Genomic DNA, 24,833 nt, shown 5'->3' on the forward strand with positions numbered 1-24,833 from the left:
AACTCTGATAACAAAAAACATAGAACTGGAGGAGGGTGTACTTTCCTCGTACCATGATTGTAGGATCAGATCCAGATTGATAAAGATCAATCTGGTAATGTGACCTGATATAGTGCATCAGTTATTATGCGTTATAAAAGGTCTTACCGAGGTGTTTAATACCTGTAATAAAGGTTAAAGGGAAGTCTGTAAGGCACGGGGTGATATAGTGCATCAGTTATTATGTGTTATAAAAGGTCTAACTGAGGTCTTTAATACCTGTAATAAAGGTTAAAGGGAAGTCTATAAGGCACGGGGTGATATAGTGCATCAGTTATTATGTGTTATAAAAGGTCTTACTGAGGTGTTTAATACCTGTAATAAAGGTTAAAGGGAAGTCTATAAGGCACGGGGTGATATAGTGCATCAGTTATTATGTGTTATAAAAGGTCTTACTGAGGTGTTTAATACCTGTAATAAAGGTTAAAGGGAAGTCTATAAGGCACTGGGTGATATAGTGCATCAGTTATTATGTGTTATAAAAGGTCTTACTGAGGTGTTTAATACCTGTAATAAAGGTTAAAGGGAAGTCTATAAGGCACGGGGTGATATAGTGCATCAGTTATTATGTGTTATAAAAGGTCTTACTGAGGTGTTTAATACCTGTAATAAAGGTTAAAGGGAAGTCTATAAGGCACTGGGTGATATAGTGCATCAGTTATTATGTGTTATAAAAGGTCTTACTGAGGTGTTTAATACCTGTAATAAAGGTTAAAGGGAAGTCTATAAGGCACGGGGTGATATAGTGCATCAGTTATTATGTGTTATAAAAGGTCTTACTGAGGTGTTTAATACCTGTAATAAAGGTTAAAGGGAAGTCTATAAGGCACGGGGTGATATAGTGCATCAGTTATTATGTGTTATAAAAGGTCTTACTGAGGTGTTTAATACCTGTAATAAAGGTTAAAGGGAAGTCTATAAGGCACGGGGTGATATAGTGCATCAGTTATTATGTGTTATAAAAGGTCTTACCGAGGTGTTTAATACCTGTAATAAAGGTTAAAGGGAAGTCTATAAGGCACGGGGTGTCAGTGGATGGAATGTAACAGGAGTAAACTCACATCCTCACTTAGCATCAGTCAGTAAAAGAAGTTTCAGTAGTTCCTGATCAGTAGTTTTACACACTGTGGCTCGTCTACACTCTGATTATCACATCAGTAGTTATTTATTCTGGTCCTTTCTTACGGATAATACTGAATTATGAAGAAAAGCACCACGTTTCCCTGCGTGTGCTGAATTAGACACGTTACTCTATATTTACATTACTGACATATTCTCCATCATGTAACAGCAGGAAATTCAAACTTACTTTCACTGTGATCGTGCAGCACAATAAAGCTCTTCTATTCTATTCTAAAGATTTTATTATAATAGAATAGTGTTCAGTGTTTGTGGGTTCAGTAAGCTCAGTGTGTACTAAGTCCTGCTCTTCTCGTGGATCATGGTTAGCATTTACATTCATTAGGGGCAGCTCGTGTCTGTTGTTTTCATCTTTCTCACGGAGCTGCTGATTCTCTCTCCTCAGACGCACATACATCACCATCAGGAACACAAACGCAGCTACAACCAGCAGCAGCAGCATCAGTACAATCCCACACGCTGGTACACCTCCCTCCTGCCTGATGTCCGAACCTGGCTGGTCTTCTGCAAAACACACACAGAAGAATCATCTAACAGAAACATCACAACATGATCAGTCTGCAAGACCTCCACACACTGAGGCAGGACAGAAAGGATGTTTATGTGGTTCGTTTTTGATCCATATTAAAGTGTCAGGAGGTAAAAACACACTACAAAGAGAATCAGACTTTATTTCTCCTTTACACTTCACCAGTTCTAATTCAGACATAAAGCCTGACTGCTCTGAAAGTGGATTAAAGCTCTGTGCTGGTTTTTACTTCCGTACAGAAACGTAGGTGACACCAGAGGAGGCGTGAGACACGAATACAGATCTACAGAGCTCTTATTGATTCATTCCATCACTGAGAGAGAACTGGTGTGGGTCTTGCAGAGTGATGCTGTGATGCAGCCTGACAGACTTCCTGCTTTATTAACTAGATGTGCTCTCTGAGCGCTCTAGATCTGAATCCAGTGTGTTCTGCAGGGAGACGTGCTCTTTATGTTTCTGTATTAACACACAGAGAGGTTACGCTGAATTACACTGAGACTGCACAACACCTGCTGCGGCTCATTTTCTGTGTTCACAAATCAGGAATGAAGCACGACTTGGATCGCTTTCACAGCCTGGTATAAGACGTTATTGGCTACAATAAATTGCCCCTGGGTGAGAATGAATGTGTGTGTGTGCCTGCGCATTTATCGTGCCCTGCTATGGACTGGCGTCCATCCAACTGTGAAATAACATTCCTGTGATAGACTCCAGATCCAACCAACCTCACCTCACCAAGTGCTTACTGACATTGAGTGAGTGATTTACACTCTCTTACCTCTCACATGGACTGTTACGATGGCTATAATCTCATCGTTCGTGACATCCCGTACTGTGTAGCTGCCACTGTCAGAGACATTTCCATCTTTAATCTGAAGAGTGTTGAAGCGAGACGCTCTCTCTTTATAATCTGGACTGCACTGTATCTTCTCGTTGTCCACGGTGCAGATCTGCAGGTCTGATGGTTGTGCAGCATCACTCGCAGTAAAACTCACCTCCACCCGGTCAGTGAGGGGTAAGTACACGTCTATGGGCTCGCCTGGGGTAATCTCACGGCTCATCACTTGAGCTAAGGAGAGGAAAGTTAGGAAATTAGAAATACGAGCAGAAAGTGTATAGTGTGTAGGGAAGTAGTAGCTCAGTGGTTAAGATGTTGGACTGCTGCTCGGAACGTCGTGAGCTCAAATCCCAGCACCACCAAGCTGCCACTGCTGGGCCCTTGAGCAAGGCCCTTAACCCTCAACAGCTCAATTCTATAAATATCATTTTATCAGATGAATAACTGTGATAAATGTAAGTGTAACGAATCCGGCCTCTGTGGTTCCCCCTGATCGTCACCAGAGGTCACCATCACCCGAGTATTGACTTTCCCCTCGAAACTACATTTCCCATCACCCCGCACCCAGCACTGATTACGAGCTCACCTGCAGCCTATTACCGGGACTACTTAAGCCTCCGCCTCTCGCTCACTCATTGCGAAGTCTTGTTTTGCCCCGGCTGACATTTCTGAGCGTTTATATCTTCTCTGTTGGATTACCGTGTTTGACCTTGGACTGTTTCTTCTCGTTTCTGATTCCTTGCTGCCTGCCCTGACCATCTGCCTGTTTGATCACTCTGCCTTTGTTTTGCCTCTGATTACCCTGTTTCGCTGTTGCCCGACCACGCCTGTACGACTGTGTCTGCCTTTTATTAAAACGCTGCTAATGGATCCCCATTCTGTTGACTCCTCGTTACAGTAAGTCACTCTGGATAAGGGTGTCTGTCATAAATGTAAATAACAACACAATACTAAATCTATAAACACAAAACCAACACCACCACAACACAACAGAATGTAGGTAAACACCAACAGAAACGATTCGTCACAGTGACTGGACAAGGTGACAGTCCTGTTTTTCCTGCTACAGTGAACACTATAAAACTGACTGATGAGGGGATTTAGTCTTGCTCGGGGTTGCAAAATATCCCGGTGGGCGTCTCTTTCAATCATGCTTACAGATGAAATATTATATTTGTATCAGTTAAAACCAATAACCTCAGCTCTGAAATTAGAAAGGGCATTTCCAAGAAAAAGAGCTAACAGAACCTATTAAATTATAGCACTATTATACCCACTTGGTTCTTGTACAGAGGAACTCACTGATCAACTTCAGCAAATAAGTCTTAAGTGCAGCCAAGAAGTCTCGCCCAAACCTCTTCTAAAGCTTCAAACAAAGGTAGCAAGCTAGGTGGCTATCAGTAGCTAATTAGCCAAAAGCCAGACTGGAGAAAATACACAGAATGCACAGAGAACACAGCTTACAGTGCATACGCAAAGGTTTCAGACCGTTCTCCTCATTCTGGTATGTTTTAGACTCATTTTAAAATAAATTCAACTCATTGCTTTCGTCATCAATCTACACACAATACTCCACAATGACAAAGCAAAATGGGTTTTAAGAAGATTTTATACATTTATTAAAATTAAAAGACATAATTATTCAGGCCCTTTGTTATGACACACACCATCAAGTTGTGGTGCCTCCTACTTCTATCAGTCATCCTTGAAACGTTTCTACTTAGTGCTTAGTGGGAAAAAAGAAAAAAACACTTACTCTCAATGACGAGCCGCACGTCACAGACGTCTTTGCCATCACACTGACACGTGTATAAACCTCTCGTACTGTAATCAGCTGCAGTGATGGTGAGATGTGGATTCCCCTTCAGGTACTGATCATGAGAGACGTTAAATCTCTCCTCTGACCTGCATGATGTCTGATCACACTGAGCCAGAACACTGCCTGGTTTATCAAACAGGGTCCATTTGAGTGAACCAGAACATTTCCAGTCACAGGTGAGAGTAGCAGGGTGATGAAGTTTGGCTGTTACTGAACGTTCACCAGACACAGTGGCAGCAACTGAAGAAAACAGAAACAAGAAAAAGGAAGTAGAGTTAATGTAAGCTATTAACACACATCACTGAGTAGATAATGCTAATGCTGAACACACCAACACCATGCCACAATATACACTATATGGACAAAAGTATTGGGACACCTGACCATTACACCAACAGGGACTTTAATGACATTGCATTCTAAGTGTAGTGTTAGTTGAAATATCCAGGTAGGAACCTTGTATTAGTGTTGTGTTGCTGGGGAATAGATAATAAAAAAGAGAGACCACTGAGTATCCTCACAGGAAGAGTCTGTCCTGTGTCTGGTGAAAAGCCTCCATAGAATAATTCCATGCGTGTATAACTAACCCAACATGGTGTCAGAAGTATAGTGCGGCTGTTGACAACGAGAAGTCAGTGTCAGAGCGTCGAGTTGGTGTTTTTTTTTTTTCCTTCGCTGAGCGATAATTGTTAGGCTAAGGCTAGCAAACCGCGACGCGCAACATGAGTCAGTTTCAAGTTCCCCCACCTGAAAAGTTTACATTTAAGGCCGATGACTGGCCAAAGTGGATAAAGCGCTTCGAATGATTTCGCATTGCATCGGGCTTGGAAACCCAAGCAGAAGAAAATCAGGTGAATGCGCTCATCTACACCATGGGAGAGGAAGCCGAGGATATACTGGTTTCATTGCGTCTAAGCCTGGATGAGGCGAGCGAGTACGACACGGTCAAACCAAAGCTGGATGCTCACTTTGTGGCCCGTAGAAACATTATCTTTGAGAGAGCAAAGTTTAATCAGTGGCAACAAGAGATGGGAGAGACGGTTGACAGCTTCCATACAGCACTGCAGTGCCTCGCGGAGTACTGAGGATACGGTGCCCTGCACGATGAAATGGTGAGAGACAGATTTGTTGTGGGGTTGAGAGATAAACGCTTATCAGAGCAATTACAAATGGATCCTGAACTGACGCTAGAGAAACAGAGCTAGACAAAGCGAGCAAGTTAAGAGGCAACAAGAAATGCTAAAGAGTAACTTTAAAGCAGACATCACCAACACGCAGCTCGACAGCGTGCACGCGCGTCAACGCGAGTACAACATTGTGTTGAAGCCTGGGGCACAGCCTTTTTCCCTCTCAACGCCCAGGCGCATCTCCCTCCCACTCCTACCAAGGGTCAAAGAGGAGCTGAATCGCATGGAGCAGCAAGGAGTCATCTCTAAGGTAGAGGAGCCGACAGAGTGGTGTGCACCTATGGTGGTGGTGCCCAAGCGTACGGGCAGGGTGAGAATATGTACTGACCTCACGGAGCTGAACAAATCAGTGATGAGAGAGAAACACCCACTCCCCTCAGTCGAAACACACTTTAGGACAGCTGTCTGGAGCCAAAGTGTTTTCAAAGTTAGACGCCAATGCTGGATTCTGGCAGATTCCGCTGTCAAAAGAGTCTTCACTGTTGACCACCTTCATAACTCCGTTTGGGCGGTATTGCTACAACCGTGTGTGTTTCGGGATCTCGTCAGCACCAGAACACTTTCAGAAACGCATATCACGCATCCTGGAGGGCCTGGAAGGGGTTCTGTGTCAGATGGACGATGTGCTCATCTGGGGAGCCACACAGAGTGAGCACGACGATAGACTGAGGAGGGTGCTGTCACACCTGCAGAGGGCGGGTGTCACGCTTAATGACAAATGTGAGTTCTCAAAGAGCAGGATTAAGTTCCTGGGGCAGATCATTGAGGCATCAGGGGTCAGCCCAGACCCTGATAAGGTGAACGCCATTAGAGCTATGAAGGAGCCAAGTAACGTAACCGAGGTGAGACGCTTTCTGGGGATGACGAACCACCTCGGGAAGTTTCTGCCTCACCCTGGCGGAGAAAACACATCCTCTCAGAGACCTGCTGAGAAAGTCCAATATGTGGGCCCAAAAGCCTTCTTCCACAGCAGCAGAAGGCTTTTGATAGCATCAAAGCAGACCTGACCACACCCCCAGGGCTGGCATTGTACGACCCGAATGCGGAAACACTCATCTCTGCTGACTCATCCTCGTACGGGACATAGGATGGAAACCGGTGGCATATGCTTCAAGAGCCCTTAGCAGCTCCGAACAGCGGTATGCCCAGATTGAGAAGGAGGCACTCGCCTCAACGTGGGCCTGAGAGAGTTTCGCAGAGTTTCTTATTGGGAAAACCTTTCACATCGAGACTGACAACAACCCATTAGTACCACTGCTGGGTTCAAAGAGCCTGGATCAACTCCCTCCACGCATACAACAACTACGCATGAGGCTAATGAGGTTCACTTTCACTATCTCTCATGTGGCCGGCAAAGACATAGCAACGGCAGATGTTCTGTCCAGAGCTCCTGTCAGCGACGTGGTAGAAGGACGGCAGGAAGAGGAAATCAACCTGTACGTTGATTCTGTCATGACAAACTTACCAGCTACTGAAAGGAGGCTCAGGGAAATCCAAACACACCAGGACAGTGACACCATCCTCCAGCAGCTGAAAAAGTTCTGCGCAGAAGGATGGCCAGATAAGTTCTCCATTGAAAGGGCGTTTCAGCCCTACCTGCCATTCTCAGGCGAGTTCACAGTTCAAAATGGCCTGCTGCTATATGGTAGTCGAATAGTGATTCCAGCATCACTCAGAGCAGACATACTTTCCAAGCTGCACAAGGGCCACCTGGGGTTAACGAAATGCAGGGAGAGAGCTAAGCAGTCGGTCTGGTGGCCAGGCCTCAGCAGAGAGCTGACAAAAATCATAGAGAATTGCGATACCTGTGCTCGGGAGAGAACAAATTTCAGAGAAACACTGCTACCCACTGTATTCCCTTCAAGGCCATGGTCCACTGTAGGAGCAGATCTGTTCCAGATAGACAACAAACAATACCTGACCATCGTGGACTATTTTTCAAGATATTTTGAAGTGGCCAAGCTGACATCTATGACGTCAGAAGCGGTGATTGAGCATTTTAAATCTATCTTTGCACGTCATGGGATTCTGCAGGAAGTGCGCTCAGACAACGCAGTTTATTTCCGAGTCTTTCAGAAAGTTTCCACAGGACTGGAATTTCAGTCATGTAACCTCCAGTCCCCATTTTCCACAGAGCAACGGGGCGGCAGAGTGAGCAGTGAGGACAGTTAAGAGTCTTCTCAAGAAATACACAGACCCTTACCTCGCTCTTATGGCCTACCGTGCTGCTCCCCTAGCGAACGGATACAGTCCCACAGAACTTCTCATGGGGAGGAGAATCAGAATGACTGTTCCTGTCATTCTATCTCAGCTCAATCCGAGAGGTGCAGACAAGCTGAAAACAACAGAACAGAAATACAGACAAAAACTGCAACAAAACTACAACCGCAGACACCGAGCACATGACATGCCACAACTGCAACCTGGAGATCAAGTATGGGTCAAGAACGTGCTTGAGAGAGGCACAGTTGTGTCGACGGCACAAGGGGCACCCTGCGAAGAAACAGGTACCACCTTTCGCCGACCCTTGAGGCACCCGAAAAACCTACCGACCTACCAGAGACTACACAGGAAAATACTGCTTCTGAAGCAGTGAGTGTACCTGTCACACCTGAGATCCAGAGGGAAAGTAGCCAGCAGACTCCAGTGTGTGAGAGACGCTTTCCTACCAGAACTAGGGTACGTCCGGCGTACCTGAAAGACTTTGTTTGTTCAGAGTCAGGAACAGAGTGAGTAATGGGGCAGAATAATCCCCACACTCAGGCGGAGGGTTTGGGCAGTCTACCCCATCCCCCATAGATAGGAGGTGAACAGAAGAGTATATTGCTGAAGAAATCTTTTGAAAGGACTGTTTCATTGTTTCGAACTGTTGATGGATTAAGGAGTATACACTTAAAATGTTCCATTTCGTTAAAAAGCATTATGCTGAAAGAGTTAAAATGTTTACATCAGTACATGCTAAAAGTAATGTATGTTCACATAAAAAGTGTTCTGAAACATTTGGCAACTAAGTAACATGCTCAGTGTTAGGAAGCTATAAACTAAGTTATAAGTTTTGATATTGATCTTGACAACACTTGAGTTGATGTATTGTTACACATGTGATCAAAATACAGGAACCTATGGTTAGAGTTTCCAGAATGTTTATACCTCTACCCATGCATCCCCGAGGGAAATGCTTCACTTAGAAAGGGGGATGTAGTATTAGGTGAAATATCCAGGTAGGAACCTTGTATTAGTGTTGTGTTGCTGGGGAATAGATAATAAAAGAGAGACCACTGAGTATCCTCACAGGAAGAGTCTGTCCTGTGTCTGGTGAAAAGCCTCCATAAAATAATTCCGTGCGTGTATAACTAACACAACACTAAGTACATAGACATTAATATGGAGTTGGTCCCCCCTTTGCAGCTATAACAGCTTCCACTCTTATGGGCAGGCTTTCCACAAGATTTTGTAGTGTTTCTGTGGGAATTTTTGCCCATTCATCCAGTAGAGTGTTTGTGAGGTCAGACACTGATGTTGGACGAGAAGGCCTGGCTCGCAATCTCTGTTCCAGTTCATCCCAAAGGTGTTCGATGGGGTTGATGTTAGGGCTCTGTGCAGGCCAGTCAAGTTCTTCCACACCAAACTTTGAGACCTCCAGCGTCGACACAGAGAGGAGGCACACACACACTCAGACCACCCAATCCCCCTCCCCCCCTCCTACTGTCTCATCAGCTTTGGTACACAAAGCACTGAGGAAGATCAACCCCCGCAAGGCAGCAAGGCCAGACAACAAGGCCAGACAACACTCCTGGGCGGGCCCTCAGAGCTTGTGCTACAGAACTGGCTGATGTACTCACTTCCATCTTTAACCTCTCCCTCAGTCAAAACACCATCCCAACCTGCTTCAAAACCACAACCATCATCCCCTTTCCCAAGAAGAGCCCCCCAACCTGTCTGAATGACTACAGGCCAGTAGCACTCACTCCAATCATTATGAAGTGTTTTGAGAGAGTGGTGCTGACCCACATTCAGAGCAGCATGCCAGACACTTTGGACCCCCTGCAGTATGCATACCGGACCAACAGGTCCACATCAGACGCCATTGCTGCTGCCCTCCATATTTCTCTCTCTCACCTGGAAGTTAAGGACACCTACATCAGGATGCTCTTTATCGACTACAGTTCCGCCTTCAACACGGTCATCCCCCATAAACTCACCCACAAACTGTTTGCACTTGGACTACACCCCACACTCTGCGACTGGCTCCTAGATTTCCTGACTGGCAGACCTCAGTCTGTCAGGATTGGAAATAGGACTTCAGACACCATCATAACAAACATTGGCACCCCACAGGGGTGTGTTCTCAGTCCCATCCTCTACACATTGTTCACACATGACTGTGTCGCCTCCCACAAGGACAACATCATCGTGAAGTTCGCAGACGACACCGCAGTGATAGGACGGATCACTGGCGGAGATGAAGCGGCCTACAGGAGGGAGGTGGCCAGTCTTGTGACATGGTGTGAGGACAACAACCTCACCCTCAACACAGACAAGACAAAGGAGATGATAGTGGACATGAAGAAAGAGAGGAGAACTCACCAGCCACTGTTTATCCGAGAGCTTGAAGTGGAGAGGGTGAGCAGCTTTAAATATTTGGGGGTCCACATCAGCGAGGACCTCACCTGGACACTCAACACCACCCAGCTGGTTAAGAAAGCACAACAGCGGCTGTACTTCCTAAGGAGGCTGAGGAAGTTTGGCATGTCACCTAAGATCCTCAACAACTTCTACAGCTGTGTTGTTGAGAGCGTCTTGACCAGCTGCATCACTGTGTGGTATAGCAGCACTACAATGAGGGATCGCAAACGTCTGCAGAGAGTGGTGAAGACTGCTGAGAAGATCATCAGGACTCCACTGCCCTCTCTGCAGACTATTTACCACCACAGAGTCTACAGGAGAGCTGCCTCCATCCTTAAGGACCCAACCCACCCACAATACGGACTGTTCACACTCCTGCCCTCAGGACGGAGGTACAGGAGTGTGAAATGCAGGACTTCCAGACTAAGGAACTCCTTCTTCCCCTCAGCCATTAGACTTTTAAATGGGTAGCCAGTGGACACAGACTAGTCTCACATATCTCATAGAATAGGTGGACTGAACTGCTACAGCTCAATTTGCACATTTGTAAATGTTACTGCTGCTATTTCTCATCGAGAAGCTTCATTTCGATTTGCACATTGTTAAATGTGACAGCTGCTATTGTTATTGTGTAGTTGCACTCAATTTGCTACAGGCTACTGTACTATTGTTTTTGTATTTGTTATTGTTATTGTTTTGTACATAAGTCAATATTGCACATAGAGATATACTTCATATTACTGCTACATGTGAACACATTACTGTTACTACATGTACTGTAATATTGTTTTGCACAAGACAATATTGCACGTTACTGTACTATTGTTTTGCACAAGTCAACATTGCACACTCACACATACAGATGTACATAGTCTATATTTCTATATACATAATCTATATTTCTATTTCTGCAACATAGCTACACTTTATTATGTTTGTTTGTATGTATGTGTATGTCTGTTTTTATTTTTTACATAGTACAGGGAAACTTGGTTTTCCTCACTGTGCACATGACAATAAACGCTTTGAATCTTGAATCCAACCATGTCTTTATGGACCTTGCTTTGTGCACTGGGGCACAGTCATGCTGGAATGGAAAAGGGCCTTCCCCAAACTGTTCCCATAAAGTTGGAAGCATAGCGTTGTACAAAATGTCTTGGTATGCTGAAGCATTAACTTCTCCCTTCACTGGAAGTATGAGGCCTAGCCCAACCCCTGAAAAGCAGCCCCATACCATTATCCCTCCTCCACCAAGCTTTACAGTTGGCACAGTGCAGTCAGGCAGGTAACGTTCTCCTGGCATCCGCCCAAACACAGACTCGCCCATCAGACTGCCAAACAGAGAAGCGTGATCCATCCCTCCACAGAACACGTTTCCACTGCTCCAGAGTCCAGTGGCGACGTGCTTTACGCCACTCCATCCGACGCTTGGCATCGTACTCGGTGACGTGAGGCTCGCATGCAGCTGCTCGGCCATGGAAACCCATTCCTCAAAGCTCCCGCCCCACAGTTTTTGTGCCGATATTAATGCCAGTGGAAGTTTGGAACCCTTCAGCTACGGAATCAGCAGAGCGCTGGCGACTTTTACGCACCGTGCGCCTCAGCACTCTGTGTCCCCACTCTGTGACTTTACGTGGTCTTCCGCTTCGTGGCTGAGTTGCTGCTGTTCCTACACATTTCCACTTTCCAATAATACCACTTACAGTTGACCGTGGAATATCTAGCAGGGATGAAATTTCACGAACTGACTTATTGCAAAGGTGGCATTCTATCACAGTACCACGCTTGAATTCACTGAGCTCTTGAGAACGACCCATTTTTTTCACAAATGTTTGTAAATGCAGACTGCATGGCTAGGTGCTTGATTTTATACACCTGTGGCAAAGTGTCTGATTGAAACACCTGAATTCAGTAATTAAGAAATGTGTCCCAAAACTTTTGTCCATATACTGTAGTGTATGTGAATAATGAAATGACAGATTTGTTCATCAATTAGCATATAGCTGTGTGCGTGGATGTGTGTGTGTGTGTGGTACTACTATAACAAGAAAAGAAAACTTACTGGTGAAAATCTGCAGCCCAAACAGAAGTGTGTAGCTCCACATGCCTGCAGAAACACAGAAAATTAAACACAGAGTTATACATCATTAACATTAAAGCTCCAGTTAGATATTAATATCAATAAATTGAGAAGTCTTAGGTGCAGCCAAGAAGTCTTGCCTAAACCTCTTCTAAAGCTTAAAACAAAGGTTCGATAATTCAACAAAGGATCAATAATTTTGCGCTATCATTTTCATCTGCCGTATTTTCATTTTTTCGAAGAACATTTTTGTTGTTTGTCTAAAGACAGCGAGCGGAGGCCATCCATGCCGGATCCACGCAGTCTAAAATAATATCAACAAATATTCGACTAAGGTAAGTAAATTAACGTCAAACATTCAGCTTGTTCAGTGTGTCAGTGCAGGATGTTCAGTAATTCTTCCTCCATCATTTGTCATAGCTTTCTCTGTACTAAGTGTATGTTAGTTGGCTCTCTGACAGAGAAGATTGCAGCATTAGAGGTGCACATCCAGTAGCTTACAGCAGGTTATGGTCGCTGAACTGCTGGATGTCCAGGTGGTGCTCCAAAAACAATGTGAGCTTTACAGATAATTGGAGTAGTTTTCAGAATCAGAATCAGAATCAGAATGAACTTTATTGCCAGGTATGTTTACACATACAAGGAATTTGTTTTAGTGACAGAAGCTCCACAGTGCAACAGAATGACAGTGACAAGACAAGACAGAGACAATAAGAAGAATAATATACAAATATACAAATAGACAATGTACAAATAGCAAAAACACAATATACAGAATAGACAATTTGTATGTACAGGTATGTTATGTGCAATTTTGTATGTACAGGTATGTTATGTGCAAATTTGAAAAGTAAATAACTATGTGTATTAAGTAAATAAATGTATGATAGTGTTGTGTGCCATGTTTTATGTCAAGTGTTCATGAGATGGATTACCTGAGGAAAGAAACTGTTCCTGTGCCTGGCCGTTCTGGTGCTCAGTGCTCTGTAGCATCGACCAGACGGCAAGGCTTTTGAGGGGAAGGCTGGCCTGTTAGGGCGGGATGGTGTCCATCCCACTCGTGAAGGTGCTACTCTCATTTCTTGCAGCATAGCACATAGTCTCAGAACAGGCCTAGTTAATCAGTAACAAGCCAGGGCCAAGGCCAAGGAGCAGACAAGCAGGCTAAACCGACCGTCTACTAGCTGCACTGAGTCGTCACTCAAGTTTCAACATATTGAGTCTATGTCTGTTCCCCGAGCTAAACAAAAATGTAGAAATGCTCAGACATTTTGTTTTAGTAACCTAATTAACATAAAATTTAATCAAACTGAACGCATAGCCAGCATTTTGATCTGAAGCTAGGACTGTTAAATATTAGATCTCTTACGTCTAAAGCGCTTATTGTTAACGAAACTATTACTGATCAGAGGTTTGATGTACTGTGTTTAACAGAAATGTGGATTAAACCAAATGAGTGTATAGCATTAAATGAAGCTAGTCCTCCCGGGTACAGTTACATACATCAGCCCCGTCTAACTGGCAGAGGAGGAGGTGTCACAGTCATTTATAATGATAATCTAGCCGTCACACAAAAACCTAGTCATAAATTCAACGTGTTTGAAGTTCTTTATACTAACATAACATACATAGCCACTAAAAATAAGTCTACCCAGTCTATTCTGCTAATTATTACCTACAGACCCCCAGGGCCATATTCTGAATTCCTTTGTGAATTTGCCGATTTCATCTCTAACCTGGTTGTTTCTTTAGACAAAGCATTAATTGCTGGAGACATTAATATTCATTTTGATAATCCAGAAGACCCTCTGAGAACAGCAGTTGTGTCCATTCTAGGTTCAGTAGAGGTTACTCAGAACGTAATAGGACCCACTCATAGTGGTGGTCACACTCTTGATTTAATACTAACAGTCGGATTAAATATAAAAAATATAGTCACATTTCCATAGCCTGAAGCTATCTCAAATCATTATCAAGCCTCCCTTTTATCTCCAAGATCCTAGAAAAAGTTGTAGCACAGCAGTTCTTACCTACATAGGATTAACATTTATGAAATGTATCAGTCAGGATTTAAGCCTCATCATAGCACAGAGACAGCGCTGGTTAAAGTGGTAAATGACCTACTACTGGCCTCTGATCAGGGTTGTGTCTCCTTGCTTGTGCTGCTTGACCTTAGTGCAGCTTTTGATACCATTGATCATGCTATTCTCCTCGATAGACTAAAAATCGTAGTAGGCATTAGGGGAACGGCCCTTTCCTGGCTCAGGTCTTATTTGACCGATCGTTATCAGTTTGTAAATGACTTCTCTTCTCATACTAAGGTAAAGTTTGTGTCCCGCAAGGCTCTGTTTTAAAAAGACTCATACGTTAGAATGCTGTTCATAGATTTCAGTTCAGCACAATCATCCCTCAACAGCTCATTCACAAATTGGTCCAGCTGGGACTCAACAACTGGATGTTGGACTTCCTGACTGGGAGGCCTCAAGCAGTACGGGTCGGCGGCAACACATCCAGCACCATCACATTGAACACAGGGGCCCCTCAAGGATGTGTGCTGAGCCCCTTTCTCTTCACTCTGCTGACCCATGACTGCACACTGTCACACAGCTCCAATCTCTTCATTAAGTTTGCGGACAACACGACTGTGGTGGGTCTCATTAGCAACAAAGATGAGACAGACTACAGGAGCGAGGTGAGCTGCCTGGCCAGTTGGTGCAAAGACAACAATCTCTCTCTGAATGTGGAGAAGACAAAGGAGATTGTTGTCGACTTCAGGAGAGCGCACACTCAGCATGCTCCTCTGACTATCAACGGTGCGACTGTGGAAAGAGTGAGCAGCACTAAGTTCCTGGGTGTGCACATTACAGAAAACCTCTCCTGGACTGACAACACTGCATCACTGGTCAAGAAATCACAGCAGCGTCTCTACTTCCTGCGCAAACTGAAGAGAGCCAGAGCCCCGGCCCCCATCATGTGCACCTTCTACAGAGGCACCATCAAGAGCATTCTGACGAGCTGCATCACTGTGTGGTATGGCGCCTGCAACGCGTCCTGCCGAAAAACCCTCCAACGCATAGTGAGAGCAGCTGAGAAGATTGTTGGTGTCTCTCTCCCCTCCCTCCAAGACATTTACAGCACCCGTCTCACCCGCAAAGCCCTCGACACACAGCTTCTTCAGTCTGCTGCCATCAGGGAGAAGACTGCAGAGTCTTCAGGCCAGGACCAGTAGACTGAAGGACAGCTTCATCCACCAGACTGTCAGGAAGCTCAACTCTCTCCCGGGTCTCTGCCTCCCCTCTTCTGCACCATGCACTGACAAACTCTGACCTCTGACCCCCCCCCCCCCCCCACACACACACACACACACAGACACACACACACACACAGACCTGCACCAGTCACCTGTGCAGTATTAGTCTATGCTCTACCTCATACAGCATTGGACTGTAAACGACCTCTTCTGACACTTTAACTTTGTCACTTTAAACAGTCTGATAAGCTCTTTGCACTACTCCCTTTACATCTGCACTATTTGCACTCTATCTGTTGTGCCTTGTGGATCTATATTTATACTATATTTATATGTATCCATTTGTATTTTTACATCCTTTTTTTTGTGTGTGTGTGTGTGTGTGTGTGTGTGTGTCTGTTATCTGTACGCACCTAGGGTCTGAGAGTAATGTAACAATTCTCTGTATGTGCTGAACATGTGGCATAATTGACAATAAAGCAGACTTTGACTTTTGACTTTGACTTCGACTAGGACCACATGCAGCTAGAAGTAAGCTTTCTGATTACATGGTAACTCTGGATGGCTTTCTGTTTCATCATGTGCAGCAGTAAAAGACCTTGGTGTGATTATTGACTCCAGTCTTTCATTTGAAGCTAATGTAGATAATATAACTAGGATCACTTTCTTTCATTTCATGAATATTGCTAAGATAATAATAAATTTTATTTATAATGCGCCTTTCTTACACTCAAGGTGCTACAACAGTATAAAACAACAATAAAAGAAACAACACAACTCCATAATAGCAATCACAATGACAACACAATAACAACAATGACAACAACTGTAAGATTATAACTTAAAAGCTTCTCTAAAGAGATATGTTTTGAGTAATTTCTTAAAACAATCAAAAGACGGAGCATTCCTAATAGGAAGAGGCAGAGAATTCCACAACCTGGGAGCAATACAAGAGAATGACCTCCCACCCATAGTTATGAGTTTACAGCGAGGCTGGTACAGAGTAAGAGAACCAGCAGAGCCTAGAGACCGAGATGGTGTGGATAAGAAGAGAAATATAACAAGATAAGAAATATATTGTCACTACATGATGCAAAAAAACTAGCTCATGCTTTTGTTACCTCTAGGTTGGATTATTTTAATGCTTTTCTGTCTGGATGTTCCAGTAGATGCATAAACAAGCTCCAGTTAGTACAGAATGCTGCAGCAAGAGTCCTTACTAGAATCAGAAGATATGACCACAACACCCCTATCTTATCCACGCTGCATTGGCTCCCAATCAAATTTCGTAATGATTATGAAATACAACTTTTGACCTATAAAGCACTAAATGGTCTCGCGCCACAGTACCTGAGCGAACTTTTGGTCCCTTATGATCCGCCACGCCTACTTAGATCAAAAGGTGCAGGCTATTTGTTGGTACCTCGAATAGTGAGGGCTACAGCAGGGGGTAGAGCTTTCTCTTACAAAGCCCCACAGTTATGGAACAGCCTTCCACTTAGTGTTCGGGGCTCAGACACAGTCTCAGTGTTTAAGTCTAAGCTGAAAACATTTATTAGTCTAAGCTGAATTATTATTGTTTAGTCAAGCCTTGTGTGAATAGTTTTTTCTTAGGTACAGGGGCAGGTCTGGAGGGTTCACAGGCATAGAGTGTTGTGGTGAACTGGGATGTTTGGATGCTGTCGCCCCCCCACTCTCACACGTTCACTCAGGTTTGTCGACGGTGGAGTGGCTGGAGCTTTATGTCCCAGGACGCCCTCATGTCTGTGTTAGCTTCTGGCTCTCCCTTTTAGTTATGCTGTCATAGCTAGTCTTGCCCTGATTGCACTCTGCATGCAAAGTACATTGTCTTTAACCAATAGAGGACAAATGCTTACCTAACAATCTCTTTCCCTCTATCTCTCTCTTTCTGACTGTCGTGCTACACATGCTACTCCTGAGATACCAGTGATCCTGACCCGGTCTGCTCTCCGGACCTGCCTGAGCCATCCTGATGCCCTACTTCTGGTTGGAGTTCTCATCAGATGAGATTGCTCGCTGCTGCTGGGGGTGGCCACGAGCAGCTTTGTACTCAGGTCTCCGTCAGTGGACAGTGGATAAGTTCAACAAAACAGACTTCACGTGAAAACTGTGATGAATTTACTGGTTGGACAATTGCACTATTTGTCCATGTAGTACACAGTTATAGGAGGGAATTATTTATAATTGCACTATCCAGTGTCGCTCAGATGAGAATGGGTTCCCTTTTAGCTCCTGTTTTCATTATGCAGTGATGTTACTCCCCCAAAACTCCACCCACAAACAGCACGACCGCGCTGCTCCTCCAAATCCACACATCGGAAGTACTCAGCCACTGCACTCTCTCCACCTCATAACACCATATACAGTTTAGTTTCAGGACAGAACAGAGAAACCTGAGTGTTTTCACTTCTGTCTGACGATGAATTTAATCTCCTGTTAAACTCCACTATAACACACACACACACACACACACACACACACACACAGACCACTGACTACCAGCACAACCACCACACACACACACACAGCACTACTATGTGAGTATAAAGGTATGTGATGTGTTTCAGGGTTTGATATAGGAAATGATTGTGTTTGTATAAAATGAAGCCCCACTAACACACATCGGAAGTGCAGCAGTCTCTCCACCTCATAACGCCATAAACAGTTTAGTTTCAGGACAGAACAGAGAAACCTGAGTGTTTTCACTTCTGTCCTACATGACGGTGGATTTAATCTCCTGTTAAACTCCAAACATTTCCTAGCCTTATCTGTCCACGCAGGTAAATAAAGACAAAGAGTGCAGCTGGATCAGTGTGAACATCAGCTGTGTAAAATATCACAGTGTCATTTTCTCTTCAGTACTCACCTGGAATAAAGCATTAACACACCTTCCAGCACTGACACACAGCAAGAGCTTCTACACACCAGCTCTGTTAGCTCTGTTAGCACTCACTGACTCAAAGCAGAGGCAAGTCCACAAGAAAAGCCCTCTGAGCAGCCAAACACCGCCACTCTACAGCAGCACAGGTAAAAAATAACAAACAAAAATAAAGAAGGTTTAAAGGTCATTATCCGGTTAGAGAGCAGGGAGAGAAGTGAAGCCGCATGGCGTCTGAATTTCTCAGTCAGAAGGAGGAGACTCTCAGTGCGCTGTCTGAAGGGATAAAGATGAAGCTGAAATAAAATCAGTGTCTGTTACAGCGCACTGAGAGGAGGATCCTTTACCTTCAGTCTGGAGAAGGGAGTTTCCTTCTGTTTTGTGCCTGATCTGCACTGCGCATGCGCATATTTGGAACAGAGATTTATTTCTAGATTGATTATCTTGGTTAATCTGGTTAAAATCCGACACTTTGATTTAATGTGGACAAAAATACTAACAGTGAAAATGTTAAAGCTGTTAAACTTGTAAGATGTTATAAATGTAAGGCTTGAAAACAGTAGAACTCTGAATCTGTTCCCAGAGTCTGTAATTGTTCTTCAGTGTAGGAGCTCCACAAAAGCCATCAGAGCAGGCTAGTATGAGTTCTCACTCCAAACTCCAGCAGAAGAGCAGTGTTTTCTCCCCAGGAACCTCAGAGGAGCAAATGGACTTGTGAATGTGGAATGATCTGTGCAGGTGTGTTCTGATCTCTCTTTTCCCTCTCATCAGGCTAAAGTTTCTAGACAATGAAATTGTTTATCACGATATTCTAAAATGTAAAAATCATCAGCAGGGAAAATTCATTATTGCACAAGGCTAGCATTAGTTTTAATTCATTAGTATTTAATGTTATGATAAAAGCTAATATGAACCCTGTGTGTAACAGCTGTATGGTCCGATCTGGTAATGAATCGTAGTGGTCCAGTGCCACTTGGGTATCCAGGACACCTGCTGTAACTGACAGAACAGACAGGACCATATCTAAGCACCTCATATGAACTTTGGCAGTCAGTGTTCACCTTGAAGGCTGTGGATGGTTACGTCTGAGTGTGATTAAAAGAAGCTGTGTAGTTTCACAGGAGACAGTGAGAGGGACGACGAGAAGATGATCTGATCCTGAAGTGTGGAACTCCAGCACACTCAGTAGGCCACAGCAACCGAGCCCCAGTGTGTTAACCTGTGAAACTACACCCCTCTCATAGCTACAGGCCCATCTGAATTCATTTCATAATCAGCCCTGTTAGGGAACATGAACATTCTCTGCTTTCTTTTTCCTTTGTGCATTTAATTATCATCAACACATTTAGTGCAGGTTTACAGAAATTCATGTTTTTTATATTCACTTACACACCAATAACATTTTGGAATTTATTTCCGATTCTGTGACTTTACATTCATTAGCTCATTTCATAACTAGATGTTGTGTGATTGAACGTAAACTCGATCCATTAGAACCAGTCAGTAATCCAGCTCGGTCCCATTAGGCCCAGTCAGTAATCCGGCTGGAGTCCATTAGACCCAGTCAGTAATCCGGCTCGAGTCCATTAGGCCCAGTCAGTAATCGGGCTCATGTCCATTAGAACCAGTCAGTAATCCGGCTCGTGCCCATTAGAACCAGTCAGTAATCGGGCTCGATCCCATTAGGTCCAGTCAGTAATCGGGCTTGAGTCCATTAGACCCAGTCAGTAATCCAGCCCGAGCCCATTAGAACCAGTCAGTAATCCGGCTTGAGCCCATTAGGACCAGTCAGTAATCCGGCTCGAGTCCATTAGGTCCAGTCAGTAATCCGGCTCAATCCCATTACACCCAGTCAGTAATCCGGCTAGAGTAGTCAGTAATCGGGCTTGAGTCCATAAGAACCAGTCAGTAGACCGGCTCGAGTCCATTAGACCCAGTCAGCAATCCGGCTCGATCCCATTAGACCCAGTCAGTAATCCGGCTTGAGCCCTTTAGAACGAGTCAGTAATCGGGCTCGATCCCATTAGGCCCAGTCAGTAATCCGGCTCGAGTCCATTAGACCCAGTCAGCAATCGGGCTCGATCCCATTAGACCCAGTCACTAATCCGGCTTGAATCCATTAGGCCCCATCAGTAATCAGGCCCGAGTCCATTAGAACCAGTCAGTAATCCGGCCCGAGCCCATTAGACCCCGTCAGTAATCCGGCTCGAATCCATTAGGCCCAGTCAGTAGTCCGGCTCGAGTCCATTAGGCCCAGTCAGTAATCGGGCTCGAGCCCATTAGAACCAGTCAGTAATCCGGCTGGAGTCCATTAGACCCAGTCAGTAATCCGGCTCGAGTCCATTAGGCCCAGTCAGTAATCCGGCTCGAGTCCATTAGGCCCAGTCAGTAATCCGGCTCGATCCCATTACACCCAGACAATAATCCGGCTCGAGCCCATTAGGCCCAGTCAGTAATCCAGCTCGATCCCATTAGGCCCGGTCAGTAATCGGGCTCGAGCCCATTAGGCCCAGACAGTAATCCGGCTAGAGTAGTCAGTAATCAGGCTCGAGTCCATTAGAACCAGTCAGTAGTCCGGCTCGAGTCCATTAGACCCAGTCAGTAATCGGGCTCGGTCCCATTAGACCCAGTCAGTAATCCGGCTCCAGCCCATTAGACCCAGTCAGTAATCCGGCTCGAGTCCATTAGGCCCAGTCAGTAATCCGGCTCGAGTCCATTAGACCCAGTCAGTAATCTGGCTCGTGCCCATTAGGCCCAGTCAGTAATCCAGCCAGAGTCCATTAGGCCCAGTCAGTAATCCGGCTCGAGCCCATTAGACCCAGTCAGTAATCCAGCCCGAGTCCATTAGAACCAGTCAGTAATCCGGCTCGATCCCATTAGACCCAGTCAGTAATCCGGCTCGAGTCCATTAGGCCCCGTCAGTAATCCGGCTCGAGCCCATTAGAACCAGTCAGTAATCGGGCTCGAGTCCATTAGGCCCAGTCAGTAATCGGGCTCGAGTCCATTAGAACCAGTCAGTAATCCGGCTCGAGTCCATTAGACCCAGTCAGCAATCGGGCTCGATCCCATTAGAACCAGTCAGTAATCCGGCTCGATCCCATTAGACCCAGTCAGCAATCGGGCTCGAGTCCATTAGAACCAGTCAGTAATCCGGCTCGAGCCCATTAGGCCCAGTCAGTAATCGGGCTCGAGTCCATTAGAACCAGTCAGTAATCCGGCTCGATCCCATTAGACCCAGTCAGTAATCGGGCTCGAGTCCATTAGAACCAGTCAGTAATCGGGCTCGAGTCCATTAGAACCAGTCAGTAATCCGGCTCGATCCCATTAGGCCCAGTCAGTAATCGGGCTCGAGTCCATTAGAACCAGTCAGTAATCCGGCTCGATCCCATTAGACCCAGTCAGTAATCGGGCTCGAGTCCATTAGAACCAGTCAGTAATCGGGCTCGAGTCCATTAGAACCAGTCAGTAATCGGGCTCGAGTCCATTAGAACCAGTCAGTAATCCGGCTCGATCCCATTAGACCCAGTCAGTAATCGGGCTCGAGTCCATTAGAACCAGTCAGTAATCCGGCTCGAGCCCATTAGGCCCAGTCAGTAATCGGGCTCGAGTCCATTAGAACCAGTCAGTAATCCGGCTCTGCTTATATTCATTCCTAAACGAACCTGAAGCCAGTGAAGGGAAGCTACACTAGAGTCATGATCCTCTTCATCGGAGCAGAAAGTAGCAGAGCTGCAGCTTTGTGAACTAGTTAGAGACGTGTGACAGATGACTGGCTGATCCCAGCATACGAGGCATTACAATAGTCCAGATGGGATCAAATTAAAGCATCAACAGCTTTTCTTAGGTCATGGAAGGAAAGAAATAGTTTCATTTTGCTGATTGTTCTGAGCTGAAAGAAGTTTTTAACAGCTGCATTGATTCATTTTTCAGACTTTACCTCTTGGTCAAAAATTAGCCCAAGCTTTCTTTCTTTGTTGTTGGTGGTTTTTAATAAGGACAGTGAACTATAGAATGAAGTATAGAGCGCCCCCTAGTGGTCATTTTACAGAACACCAAGAAAACTTCTATAAAGTTTTGCTTCACTCTGCCTTCATGTAGAAGATTAATACTTAACAGTTTGAACCAAGCTACACACAGACACTATATATATATATATATATTAACTGAAATAATTCTGATCAGAGTGTTTTCCTGAAGTTTCTCACCACAGCTTTCGCCCAATAACTCCAGACTTGTGCTGAGTGATATTACAGCTTCACGGCTTCATCTACAGGTGAGAGAACAGAACTACTATGAATTGACTTTTCTCTGTTTAATCAATCCATTAATATCAGATATTTAATCATTATATCATAGTATTTTTATCCTGAAGCCCTGAGCTTGTTATGTAACACTACATGTTCAAGCTGTAAGAAATGTTAGTGAGATTTCAGCTCTGTTTCCCGCTGCTGCTCAAACCTATATCTATTAAAGCATTTAAAAATATATAACAGTCATGAAGTCATAGTAATATAGTCTTGTAATTTGACAAAAATCATGATCTAATTGAAAATATATTCCTGAGGATTAAAGTACACTATATTACCAAAAGTATTCGGTCACCCATCCAAATGATCAGAATCAGGTGTCGTAATCACTTGGCCTGGCCACAGGTGTATAAAATCAAGCACTTAGGCATGCAGACTGTTTTTACAAACATTTGTGAAAGAATGGGCCGCTCTCAGGAGCTCAGTGAATTCCAGCGTGGAACTGTCATAGGATGCCACCTGTGCAACAAATCCAGTCGTGAAATTTCCTCGCTCCTAAATATTCCACAGTCAACTGTCAGCTTTATCATAACAAAATGGAAGAGTTTGGGAACAACAGCAACTCAGCCACGAAGTGGTAGGCCACGTAAACTGACGGAGAGGGGTCAGCGGATGCTGAAGCACATAGTGCAAAGAGGTCGTCGACTTTCTTCACAGTTAATTGCTACAGAGCTCCAAACTTCATGTGACCTTCAGATTAGCCCAAGTACAGTACGCAGAGAGCTTCATGGAATGGGTTTCCATGGCCGAGCAGCTGCATCCAATCCACACATCACCAAGTGCAATGCAAAGCGTCAGATGCAGTGGTGTAAAGCACGCCGCCACTGGACTCTAGAGCAGTGGAGACGCGTTCTCTGGAGTGATGAATCACGCTTTTCCATCTGGCAATCTGATGGACGAGTCTGGGTTTGGAGGTTGCCAGGAGAACGGTACATTTCGGACTGCATTGTGCCGAGTGTGAAATTTGGTGGAGGAGGAATTATGGTGTGGGGTTGTTTTTCAGGAGTTGGGCTTGGCCCCTTAGTTCCAGTGAAAGGAACTTTGAATGCTTCAGGATACCAAAACATTTTGGACAATTCCATGCTCCCAACCTTGTGGGAACAGTTTGGAGCGGGCCCCTTCCTCTTCCAACATGACTGTGCACCAGTGCACAAAGCAAGGTCCATAAAGACATGGATGACAGAGTCTGCTGTGGATGAACTTGACTGGCCTGCACAGAGTCCTGACCTGAACCCGATAGAACACCTTTGGGATGAATTAGAGCGGAGACTGAGAGCCAGGCCTTCTCGACCAACATCAGTGTGTGACCTCACCAATGCGCTTTTGGAAGAATGGTCAAAAATTCCTATAAACACACTCCTCAACCTTGTGGACAGCCTTCCCAGAAGAGTTGAAGCTGTAATAGCTGCAAAAGGTGGACCGACATCATATTGAACCCTATGGGTTAGGAATGGGATGGCACTTAAGTTCATATGTGAGTTAAGGCAGGTGACCGAATACTTTTGGTAATATAGTGTATGTTAGCAGGTTAGATGTTATTGATGAAACTGCAGTTAAGAAACTGAATTTGTGAATAAGGTTTCTATCCTGAGCTCGGGTTTCTGTCTGTGTGGAGTTTCACATGTTCTCTTTGTGTCTAAGTGGGTTTCAAGGGTTCTGGTCACTCCTGGGGGTCTGGAAAATGGGGTGTCATGGCCTCACTCCAGGACCTGCTGGCAGGCTGTGGTGGGGACATATAACTTGCCCGAACGGAACCGCCTCCCGGGTCGGGCTCTGGCCATAAGGCTTCTCCGTCTCGAGCAGCGTTCGAATTGTGTCAGAGTTCTCCTTTCTGAGGGGAATCTGGAGGGTTGCTGTTCAAAGACTAAAACCCACTGCAACAGAGTGAGCACGTCACCACACGTGTGTAGGGCTTTTCAACAGCATGATGTGTGCATTCTCCATCTAAACTGCATTTGCTGCGCTAAATATTACATCACATTAGTACATCACCAACAGAAACATCACTGTTTATACTTACAGTAGTGTGTGGACTGAGACACGGCCTGTGTGTGAGCACATGGGTATCACTAGGACTATGGCGGGGTGGAGGGATAAAAAAAAATTACATTAAATTGTT

The 24,833-nt window shown here is 44.9% G+C and overlaps 2 protein-coding genes across 2 annotated transcripts in view; both read right to left on the reverse strand.

The window, feature by feature from the left end:
* Positions 1-925: 925 nt before the first annotated feature.
* The window catches only part of LOC128317312 (uncharacterized), a 30,556-nt gene continuing 6,648 nt past the window's right edge, over positions 926-24,833 (reverse strand). Inside the window, exon 6 of the transcript XR_008300833.1 lies at positions 926-1,026. The gene's annotated coding sequence lies outside the window, so the exon portion shown is untranslated. The remainder of the gene's footprint in view (positions 1,027-24,833) is intronic.
* Positions 1,025-12,298, reverse strand: LOC117595978 (uncharacterized). The gene is made up of 4 exons (XM_053228911.1): positions 12,241-12,298; positions 4,303-4,605; positions 2,487-2,777; positions 1,025-1,683 (listed from the first exon to the last, which is right to left on the reverse strand). The coding sequence occupies exons 1-4, from the start codon at positions 12,281-12,283 to the stop codon at positions 1,388-1,390; spliced, it is 933 nt and encodes a 310-aa protein (XP_053084886.1). The 5' UTR covers positions 12,284-12,298; the 3' UTR covers positions 1,025-1,387.

This window comes from Pangasianodon hypophthalmus, chromosome 24 (assembly GCF_027358585.1).
Source record: "Pangasianodon hypophthalmus isolate fPanHyp1 chromosome 24, fPanHyp1.pri, whole genome shotgun sequence".
NCBI classification, from domain to species: domain Eukaryota; kingdom Metazoa; phylum Chordata; class Actinopteri; order Siluriformes; family Pangasiidae; genus Pangasianodon; species Pangasianodon hypophthalmus.